The sequence below is a fragment of the Stegastes partitus genome, unplaced genomic scaffold (genome assembly GCF_000690725.1).
Source record: "Stegastes partitus isolate 25-593 unplaced genomic scaffold, Stegastes_partitus-1.0.2 Scaffold775, whole genome shotgun sequence".
Taxonomy (NCBI): domain Eukaryota; kingdom Metazoa; phylum Chordata; class Actinopteri; family Pomacentridae; genus Stegastes; species Stegastes partitus.
The window spans coordinates 170936-182657 of record NW_007578506.1 but is presented as its reverse complement, the minus strand read 5'-3'; the positions used below and the strand labels follow the sequence as shown (position 1 = coordinate 182657).

The 11722-nt window shown below is 39.0% G+C and overlaps 1 protein-coding gene across 2 annotated transcripts in view; it reads left to right on the top strand.

Annotated features, from left to right (window-relative positions):
* The first annotated feature begins 6521 nt into the window (after positions 1-6521).
* Positions 6522-11722, top strand: part of LOC103364740 (multiple C2 and transmembrane domain-containing protein 2-like) — a 32342-nt gene continuing 27141 nt past the window's right edge. For both annotated transcript variants that reach the window (XM_008291968.1, XM_008291970.1), the window contains exons 1-4: positions 6522-6608; positions 7794-8804; positions 9877-9936; positions 10024-10135. In XM_008291968.1, the coding sequence (XP_008290190.1) occupies positions 7803-8804; positions 9877-9936; positions 10024-10135 (1174 nt within the window). In that variant the 5' untranslated portion in view covers positions 6522-6608; positions 7794-7802. The remainder of the gene's footprint in view (positions 6609-7793; positions 8805-9876; positions 9937-10023; positions 10136-11722) is intronic.

Genomic DNA, 11722 nt, shown 5'->3' with positions numbered 1-11722 from the left:
GATGTGGATTAACTTAAGTGCCAAAAATTAGTCAGCAGCTGAACAGCTCAAAAACATTTTGTGCGTAGTTGGTTAAATGGAACCTTTTTCTAACCATCATACACATTTTAAACTTTTTTTTTCCAATTCAGAAAAAAGGCCATTTGCATGCTGTGCCTATTTTTTGGTTAGTTTAGCTTCACACAATGTCAACATGATGAACTCACTGTATCAACTCTGAGTTTCCAGGTACGAGTGCACTTACCTGACAGACACGGAGTTAACATTTAGAACAATGGTCATAACCACGAAAGAAACACCAACATGTCATGAGATGAACAACATCAGAATTTGGTTACAACAAATGTAATATTTTACTCAGTAAAATTTAAACAACCTAATCATATGATGACAACAGAATAAAAGGATTGGAGAAACTCTAGAGAGAATTTCCAAATATAAATATAAACCAAGGCTAGGGATACAGACAAGTGAAAGAGTTGTTCAGAATCTTTAAATTCAGGGTTTTCCCTTTCTTGTCAGATAATGAGCAATTACAGTTTTTGCTGCATCAAAAAATTACAGATCGTGAATGTGAGGAGATAGAAAAAAAATAGTTAATGTCTGATAAGGTTTATCTGATCAAAATGTTGCATTTATAATAAAGAAGGACATTTAACTGTGAGGATTATTTTTCTAATGAAAAGGTTCACTGTGAATAATTATCAGAAATCTATTCATGTTTTTCAGAGCTGCAGTTATGAAATAAAAATGTAGAAGCATCAGCACTGTCAGAATTCCTGTAGAATGTTGTGCAATTACTGCTTTAGTTATTTACTGTGATAAACTATCACTCCCTGAGAGGCTCTGTTTTAAAACTAAAGCCTGCTCCAGTAAAATGACTGGAATCAAAACAGCTGCTGATCCTTGTCACTTTATTTATTTGCACCATCATCTAATGAAGTGACACAATAGCTAAGCAGCAGTAAAATGAATTGCTTGTATCATTATTAAACACCAATATCAGTTTGCCACCAACTACTTATCCAGAATTCTTGACTAGAGTATGCTCTATGTTCAGTAATATAAATATTGGTGATTTTTAAAAAAAAAAAAAAAAAAAAAAAGAGTTCTAGTACTAATCTCTTTAAGGTCCATTTAGTCACAATTATTTGACAATCATCAAGCCAAAAGCCAAATCTAAAATCATTTTTGTATGTGGTATGTTATTTTTACTTTGGTATTTTAAGAATACATATTTTTTGTGGTAATTCAGCCAATTGTGAACAATAATACTGAGGGCGTCATTCTGTAAGATGACCGGATTGGTTCCTTAGATTTGTTACGTGTAAAACCCCGGAAGTCTGACCAAGGCCAGCCTTGACCTTAGCGGGTGTTTTTTTCGCGGTATGTCAAATTGCATAAATGAAAAACACCAGATAGACGTTAACAAAGTTAAAGAAATTGGATTTCCCCCAGTGTGTTCTTTAATTATTAGAATTATCCCTGTTTGTTTGTTTCAAAACACAAAGTAAGTTAGTCTGCAGTAAAACGTGCTGTCCGACATTCTCAGGAGTCTGGTGGCGCAGTTCCGTGTTTGCGGTAAGTTCAGCTTGTTTGTGTACTTAGTGAGTTAATGCTAATATTGAAGCAAAACAGGTAGTTATAGGTAGCTAGCTAGACAACCAGTAATTTTTTGTTTTGCTTCATTTTATTTATTTATTTTTAAAATCTAGATAGACGTACAACAAACATTCGTGACAATGGCAATACAGCCAGACATGACGGCGGGACTGCATGAACTTCAAGGGAGTACTGGCGCTTCGCTCTGGCAGGAGACAGAACCTGGACACCACGTTTCCAACCACTGGGCAGTGTTGCACAGAAAGTCGTTGCAAAACGCCAACATGCACACAGCACTTCTGCGTTTGTCACCAGACCGCGGACCCCTGCATTCATGAAGGTAAGTCTCAAAATGTTAGCTGGCTTGGCTAACATTAGCTCAAACGCACATGTCGCTCAGTTTGTAGTATTGCACATGTACAGAAGTGAGTACACTCCTGGGCAATATCACTTGTTTGCGGTTCATTTTATAGACATGTTCGTGCAATTAGGCTAAATGGAAGTTACTCAGTTTTGTTTCAGCGATCACAGGTGTATTCACTTTTGATGCATTGAGTTTGTACTTTGGGACCTGTGGTTTCAGTGTAGTCCTTCTAATCGGTTTGCTTGTAATTGTTCCAAAGAGGACATACTTGTTAGTTTAGAAATAATTCAAGAAATTATTGAGAGGTTGTACGATTTTGAATCACTTGACATTTAAGTGATAGGCACACGAGTAAAAGTGTGTCTGTGTAGTTTCATCACTGCCATAGATTTGCACGTTGTCTTAATATCTGATTGTCGCTTTATACAAGTATGCATTGCAGGCACTCTGTTTTTTTCCCCTCAAATTTGCTGTTACTTAAATATCTTATAGACACCAAACTGAAAGGCATTGTCCTACAGTGTGTACTATTGTATTTCCATTTTTTGAGACTGTGTGTGTAGTGTGTAGTGGCTGTCAAACTGTCCTCTGCCAACAGGTCAACTCAGTCTACTGGCAACTGCATTCAAATTACATGGAAATATTTTACGTCAATCCCACTTGGCATCTGATGAGTCAAATCTCTAATAATAAAGTAAATTAGCTCTAGTTAAAGCTAAAATGATTGGTTTAGGTGTCATAGATTTTTACAGGCAGTTAAATAGACAGAACGTGTGTAGTCTTACTTAGACTTAAGTATGTTAACTTAAGTCTAACGATACGAACTATAAAGTCTTAGTTAAGGTAGGACCATACCTGCCACAAAATGCTTTCCACACAAAAAGAGGTGTTTCGCTGGGCTCCAGTGGCTGCGATCACGTGTCTGCTTGTTGACAGCACTTAAACCTACATGCCTTCGTTCTGAAGATCTGATGAAAACGTGTAAAAATATTTTTGTCCTGCGTGGTATGAAACATGCCGTGAGCTGCGTCTTCCATACAGCTTCTACATGGCATGACATCTGACTTGTCATGGCAGGAGAAGCACAGGTAGAGCTGAAACATTAGTGATGACTCGGTTGCATTGGGTGGCCCAGTAAGTCATGCCCATGGATCAGCATGCACAATAGCAGAACCTCCCCTAAATGGAATGCAGCCGTCATAACGACACCTGCTTGGTTTTGTGCTATGACGTGCCACAATGTCTGCTCTGTCTGTTCAAAGTGAAAAACTGCATTCTTTTTCTTCGCTACATTCCTCTGGCGGCTTCAGTTACTGTTCTTGTTCAGATTGTACCTTAGAAACATGCACTCAAAATATGTTATAGTTGCAAAGGAAACTACCCCCCAGGTAGATGAAGTACTAATAGTTAGGTCCATTTTAACCAGGTATTCAGCGTACACATGCAGGAATCAGTTTAGATTGATTATTGTATCTTTGACATTTTACTTCCGTTACTTCTGTAGTTGTATTTATGAAATTGTTCTTGTTATTCTTATACTGTAGTATTGCTTATTATGTAGAGCATGTCATTGCCTCCTTCCTCAGACATCCAAATGTCCAAAGCTTTAAGTACAGAATATGCAAAGTTTGCCCATGATCATTGCCCATTTGGCTCATTGTTGACAGGAAGATTTTAAATCTGTGGGCCAGTTCTTTCTGCTTCAGACCCAATTATAGACAGATCATTACCAGAGAAAAATCCTTGATGGGTTAAAATGACAGTAAAAAGAACAATGTACAGTTTACAATGTGGGTTGCAAGGTGGCTCGGTGGTTAGCACTGTTGTCTCGCAGCAAGAAGGTCGCCGGTTCGTGTCCTGGTGAGGACACCCGGGATCTTTCTGCGTGGAGTTTGCATGTTCTCCCCGTGCAGCGTGGGTTCTCTCTGGGTTCTCCGGCTTCCTCCCACAGTCCAAAAACATGTTAAGGTTAATTGGTGATTCTAAGTTGTTCGTAGGTGTGAATGTGAGTGTGCTTGGTTGTCTGTCTCTAAGTTTGGCCCTGTAGTAGACTGGCGACCTGTCCAGCGTTGTTAGGATTAAGCGGTATATAGATGATGGATGGATGGATGGATGGATGGATGGACAACCAGAATGCTCAACTCTAATCTGCGTGAATGTATTCATAGGTAAAGTTAAACGAAATGATTGTAATATGTAAAGTGTAACTTTATTAACAGATGTCAACTTTATTTTAAGACACTTTGTGATTTGCTGACATTGACAAAATAAGCAGAAACCAGGCTGCTGCAATATATTGTACATTGTGCATACATTAAAAATCTAAAAACAAACTTCAGAATTATAATTGCCTCAAAAAGACAGCACAAAATTCAATGTATCATACGATGTGAGCACAGACTGCAAACCTGTGAGAACGTGATTACATGATAGTTTTAATTTTGTAAGTCCAACACTATTATGGTGATAAACAGACCTTCTCAAGAAGGTATGCACAAAATAGTCAAATTATTGGCAGGATTTAAATAATAAACACACAGCTATCTTAAAAATCCAGCTAGCAGTGAAAAAAGGAAATTAAAGTTCATCTTATGTAAAACCATTATCATCAGAAGCAGCAAATCACTCCACACTGAACTTGTTGCTGATCGCCTCTGTCTGTTTCTGCAGTTTCACTATTTCAGCACAGAGGTTATTAGCGGTCTGGGGTGAGACAGAACGCAGAAACTTTCAGAGGGTTAGCTAATGGCAAAGTTTTGATATTGATGTCCCGCCTCCACTGCGGTTCTTTGTGTTTGGAAAAAGCATAGAAACTGAGAAAGGACTCAGTGATACTATAGCACTGATGGCACTACCTAACCCTTGTTTTTGAAATGTTGCAGTTTTAATTTGTTGTTAACACTTGACATAACAGACGACAACCAAAAGCTTCGACACGTATGTGCTGACAAACTAGAAAAAAAGTATTAAACCAGTTCAGTTGTGAGATGAAGTCCATTAGATTTGTGAATAGAACCTATTGTTGTTATTATTAACTTATTAGAAAGGTGTGACTGCACCTCAGTATCTTTCTGCTATGGGTGGAAAAAAGCTGCCGTTATCAGTCTATTCAGTGGAATTCCACCTTACACAGAATAGGTAAAGCACTTTTACGAGTGGCGTCATATTTTACTATTTATAGCTTCAGTTGTTTGTCTACGAGGAATTTTGATTTGATTTTCATTTGCATTTTTTCCTGTGTAGTATTGCTACATTGACGTACAAAGCAAAACATCAACTCCATTTTTCTCCCTGAACAGCAAAACATAACTGACTGAGGAACAAACAGTGGCTTTAGGTCAGCCGTGTAGTCCACAACCTCGCTCTTTTATGGCTGTATTCAGTTTTAGGCCTGCATGTGCATCACTCAGTGCGTTTGTCCCCAAGTGCATGTTCTTGGCTTTCCATCCACGAGACCAGCTGTGCTGTAGGCTGGAAGAAGTCCAGTGTGCATGTGTCGAGTAACCAAGCAGGGTTTTGGGTTGTTTGAGTTGTGCAAGAAGGAGGGCGACAGGCCACCTGCCATAGGGGCTTGCCCTATGCGGATCCCCAGCCCTGCCTTTCAACTGGGAGCCAAGTTGGGGTTCTTTCATGTGGGCCTGATCTCTTTAAGACATCAGCAAATATTGAACAAGACTCAGTCCAGACTCAAACACATCTGTTGTCATATAGTCTCCACTGTTAGGCACAGACAAGGAGAGAGAGCGGGAACACCAGTGGGTCTGTTGCATTAGCTTCTATGTGTGGACAGAAAGCTATAGTTTATACTTTGCAAACACAAATGCTCACTTTTGACGAGCTTAGGCTAAACCATGTTCCACTGTAAACAAATATTGGGCTGTGTGAAAGAAATGGAGTTTGGTACGGCGAGGCAGCCACTGAGTGCCAGATCCGTTCTGACATTTCATATGCCTCAGTCATGTTGCAGAATCCATCAGCAGTATTTTTGGACTGTTTTGGACAGATAAGATAGACAGTTGTATTGTAGAATTAGGCCAGATTATGGCATTAAGTATATTTTCAAATACTTGGACCTGTAAGAGAACCCATATTAGAGAAGTGTAATACATGCAAGTCTTAAAACAGATAAATTGCCTCACAAATGCAAATAAACTGTCAAATATACAAATCAACAATAAACAGACTGACAAAACAGGCTGCTGTAGCCTACAGTCGGCAACTGTTTCATCGTTTCAGTGTCTATTTAATCTCTCGCTACATTGTCTTAATTTACTCAATATTTGTAGTCAGATTTCTTCTGATCCCACATAACTGGAATCATACTGTTTGTAGCTCCGTCTATCATGGATAACTTGGGCAGGACTCAACGGTTGACGATGGCATTCTCAGCCATAGAAACTCACCTCGTGCAACTGGTACGGCCAGTTTCACCCACTTCGGCCTCTCCACCAATCACTTGTCTACAAAGTTACCTTAAAGCTGGAAGGTTCACTACATACATGTTGTGTTCCCTCAGACACTTCCTCTTTCTTATCATAGTTAGGATGACTGAGCTGCCTGTTGGAAAACATTTAACTGCTCTTGGTGGAAACTGATCCTCGTGTTGCTTTGCTAAACATCTCAGCAGAAGTCGACTGGACAGGTAAAGTTTGTTTTTTTTCTTTGTTTGTTTAAATTAAACTGGGAGAATCCAGGCAATAGTGTCATGTAGATTATAGAAAGCAAATAAATAGTGAACGTTTGTGAGATTAGATGTATTTTGATGATAGTATAGCCTGCCACAGTTTGATTTTGTGAGGTTATTTATTGAGAGGAACTGTCTGTGTTTTTGTGTAGTCAAAGAGTAAGACACTAAACTGGCAGAATTATTCGGGTGGTGTAAAACTAAATCAGATAGGAATTAAACAACAGTTGTGTTCGTCAGATTTTTTTATATGTTTGCGTCATATACAGCTATTGAGTCAGTAGATTGAATTTAATCTTTCTTAAGCTGAAGTGTCTGACAGGAAATGTATTGTAAAACCAAAGTTTCATACTTTTTGGTCGAAGTGAAGCGCGAGTACAGCCAACATTTATTTAGTTGAAAATGTGATTCTAAGAATAATCAGCGATATAAAAAAATCTGTTCTTCTCAGTGTCCTGTATCACTGGAACCAGTTCCTTAAAAAGATTTGTTTAAAAGAGATGTTTGCTGCTTGACCGGAGCAATGATTGCGTAATCCACCCCATCGAACTGAAACATGGCTAAAATGTAAAACATTTAAAGTTGCAGTAACCACCAGAAGGAGTCACTTTGACAAACATGCCAAACGCATGTCATAATTCTTGCTATTTTAAACATTTCCTCGCTAAATATTAGAGATGATCGCTGGTTTTTAATGACTTTTTTAAACAGATCTACAGTTTGGCACGAGTCTTGAACTTGTTTTTAGCCAATTTTGGCAGTTTGAGCCACTGACTATCACTCAGAGCTTCGCTGTGTGGTACATTCAGTGAACAAATCACTGAACATGCACCATTCTCTCACAGTGAAACTCGCCACCTGTTCTTTTCATATTGGAGGACAGACTCACTCGCTTATAAGTAAATATATATATATTAGTATGTGGTGCTTAGTGAATCACTACAAACAAAATCAATGGCTTAAATGTTCCTCCATGTTCAAGAGCTCTATTGAACTTAAAATGAATGGATTGCTTTTTTAAAATTGTCTCTTGAGCAGTTTGTATACATTTTGATTTCTGCTGTACATTTGCTGCTCTGCATTAGGCCTGTACGTGTGTGGAACAGAAGATCTTGATTTCACAGTTGTTGTTTTGTCTCACAGGCATTCAAGATGGAAATCAAGAAAAAAAACATATTGGAGAATTTGCGGCTAAAAACTAAGTTGCCCAACCTTAAGAAGCCACGAAGGAAGGAACTCGCCAAGCAGGGGAGGAATCTGGCCCATCGACGCAGTATTTCTGTACCAGACCTTACATTTGTGCCAGGTGGAGCATATTCTACAGACAGTGCCTTGTTGTCTACTGCTTCTGATGCCATTTTCTTTGGCATCTCTCCTGGTCTGAGTGATACTGATTCTGTTGCAAGTGGCTCAATCGGTGATGGACCACTTTTTGCAGACAAGCTTTATGATGCAGTCCCCGAGACTCCACTCAGAGTCCGTCAGATGGATCATTCAGCTGCAGCTCTCAATAGAATCAGTGCACCAGTGACACTTTATGACCAAATGAGCTACATCACCGGCTCAGACAACAAATTGTCCTCCACTCAAGAAGGTTTGTATGCACAAGTGGAAAAAAGAACCAAGGCAAATGTACCGAAATTTTCTTTTGATCCTGTTCCTGCACCAAGACACATTTTTACCAATGTACAAGCTCCGTCCCCAAGACCAGATCTTGGGGAGAGGGTGAGTCTGTCTGGTGAAGAAAGCCAAACAGACAGGGTGCATTCAGAATCTGTTGCTGCAGCACTGGCCAGAGCACACTCACTTGGAGAACAAATGACCCCTTCCACACAAAGGAAGGCCATATCAGTTGAGCAGAGAAAGTCATCATCTGAAAAAGGGACTCCACCAGCAATCAGAGCAAATGCTCCTGCAGATAGGATGTCTCTGTTATTAGATACTCTGGCTACTCCTTTGGAGAGTACAGATGGTACCTCTCTGGACTCTGCATGTGGCACTCCCAGCGAGGAGCATGTCAACCTGCACTGGACAACGGACTCGGAAGAACTGGACCGAGAACCCTGTTCTCCTTTGCTGATGAGAGAGTTTTCCATGGACGAATGTCTGCTAGATGAAACCCAGGCTGAGGAGGCCCTGGACGAGATAGCAGAGGTCAGTATTATTATGTATAATCAGAGGATACTTGTTGCTTTTTGATGTCTGTATGTGGTAGAGACGTATGTTACTTGAAATTCATATGTATCTGTTTATAGTATCGGTGATTGACTTTTACAATGAGACAGAAATCCAATCCAGTCCTGTACTCGTACACCAGAAACTCTGTGGGTCTACGAACTTAGATTAAACTGCTCTTTCTTTTAGGAATTATATTAAAGCTGAAGCAATATCCATTGCTTATAATAAGTTGTTCAAGAAGAGGTTGTAGGAAGTTCTAAAGGTATAACAAAAATACCTCAGTTATTACAAAACAGTTTGACATGAAGCCACAGTACAGCCAGTGCTGTCAGTAGCATGTAGTACATTTCAACATTGGTCACATTTACTTGAATATTTGCATGCTTTCATTTAACTTTCAAATAGTGTGGTTTAGTTTTTACACACTGGAGATTTTATGCAAAGAGTTGTTCAGCCTCTTATATGGTGACTTACATAAAACTGACATTCCTTTTCTAAGCCCCGAATGTAGAGTCGTGGTTTTATCACACTAATACTGCAGCACGTGTGACAGTAACTATTAAGTCTACTGGTGCAACATATTCAAAGCATGTCCCTGGCTGTTTGGTGTTAAATGTAAAGTGACCACCTGGGATTTGACTTAATACGGCCCTTGGGTATAGCTGAAACTAAGACTATCACATCCTCCTTTGTCTAGATGTCTCTTAGATATGGAAACCAGTTGAAAACCTGCCTTACTAGTTAGTGGTACATTGTGTTGCGGAGAGCTATACGAAAAGAACACCAAAAGGGTGATAAAATCTCACTTTGCCTTACACCTGACACGTTTCACTGCTGTTGCCAATATTTACATAGTCTAGACACGCTGTGTCCCTCAAAGAGATTATCTGTAGTCATGAACAAAACACATGCGGCGTATGTTTTGAAAAGAATAAACAGACTTTTTACAGCAGTTCACACAAATAGTCGTCTTACCTCAGTCTAACTAAGTATTTTTATTACGATGTTGTATGAAATGCCATTAAAATGTTTTGTTTTTTCTCTATAGATGTCCAGTGAACCGTGTGAGTTCTTTGACGAAAATTTTCAAGATCCTTTAGAAAACTTTGTGAGTACTGCTTCGACTGCTGTCCCCATTGAAATAAGCCAAGCATCTGATATAAAAAACCTTACAAATGGCATTGGTTCTCCACAGGAGGTTATGACAGTTGGTCCTGAGGCTCAAATACCTGCTGCATGCCAGAGGTACCTCTTGAACGTCAACCTAAAACAAGGAAGGAACCTGGTCATCAGAGATAAGCGCTCCGGTATGTCGGCATATAACACCCCATCTTTTCCTGGTCTGTAAGATTCAGAATCTACCACACATCTTCCTAGGAAAATGACTAACGTTTTATAATATTTGTGATCTTAGTATTCTTATAACTGGGATTATTTAACACCCTTGCCCAGATCAGTCCGGATCAAGCGGTGCTACATCAGATTTCTTGCACACTCTAAAAGAATGCAGCTCTTGGTGTGTTAGCTTTTGGCTACACCTAAAGAGTTAGTCCTTGATGAAACACTGGATGTACACAAAGTGCATATACATCTTGCTAATCTTGCTTTGACAGTGAGCCAATCAGACAGAGGAAAATTGTGAACGGTGAATGTGTTATTGTGTGTGAAGGGAAGATGGGATGTGTTCAGTTATTGCCTGTGTTTACTTGTGAGAATCTCTTGTCGAGTAATGCGTGTACAAAGAAAAAAAAAAAAACAGCAGAGAAATATGCAGTCAGACCAGTATGACAAAAGACAGACTTGGATAAAGCAGTCGGTTCTAATTAGAGAACACACAATCTGTACACGAAACTACTGATTTTGCAACTTATTTAAACAGCTGTTGCTCATAGATTTTTAAAGCAGAAGCATTGTAATCACTTACCTCTCAAATTCTCTCTATGTTATTACAAGAAGCCACAAGCGCTTTTCTCCTAAAATATTTTATTAATATATTTTGTTTTTGTTATTTTTTTAGAAGTGTTGAAATTAAATGTGTGATATAATCACCCTAAAGTGATGCATTTTAATCCATACTTTAGTAGCAATTCATATTAATATTATACCCAGGTATAAGATTCCTCATGAACTGTGAAAGATGGTTTATTTGAATGGAAAATTTAATGTATTTGAAAGAGTGGATTTTTGTAACCAGCTGATCTGTTGAGAATTTATTTCCCTTTAACAACGATATTATATTGTGGGGGAGAAAGACAAAGAAACATAAGTGTGAAGTACAGATTTCAACACATTCTGATCTGTCCTCGAGGCCCAGGCCCAGGAGTGTTAGCTCTGATAAAGCAGCAACCTCAAGTGGCCGTAAACGGCATTACAACACTGAAAGAAAATTCATGTGTGGTCTAATTAAGAATGGCTATTTAGTGACACTTTTTTGGCAGTTATTTGGGCTTGTGTTTTACTCAAATATAAGCAATTTTTAAAAAATGTTAAAACTGGCATTTTCAGAGAGACGGATGCATTTCACAGAGGAAATGTGTGATTTGACAGCCTTTTTAAAGTTACATTAATCTAATTTAGAATTAAAACCCTTAGGCTATTCTGATTTATTAAACAATATTATATTTTACTTTACTAGCTCCTGTAGCTGTGGGAAATCACCTTACAGTGAAATGCTTAAAGGACTGTCTGCTTGAAATGCTGCTGTTTTTTTTTTTTTTTTCTTGCCTGGTGGCACAGGACCCTCCAAGCCCAGTGCCCTACTCCATGCTAGTTGAGACCTTACTTTCCCTGACAAGATGGCACCGTGATGATGCAATCCCCACACGCCCCCTGTCTCTCCACTGTTTGCCCAACAATCAACACAGTGCCAAAGGCCCACCAATGGCATACATTGT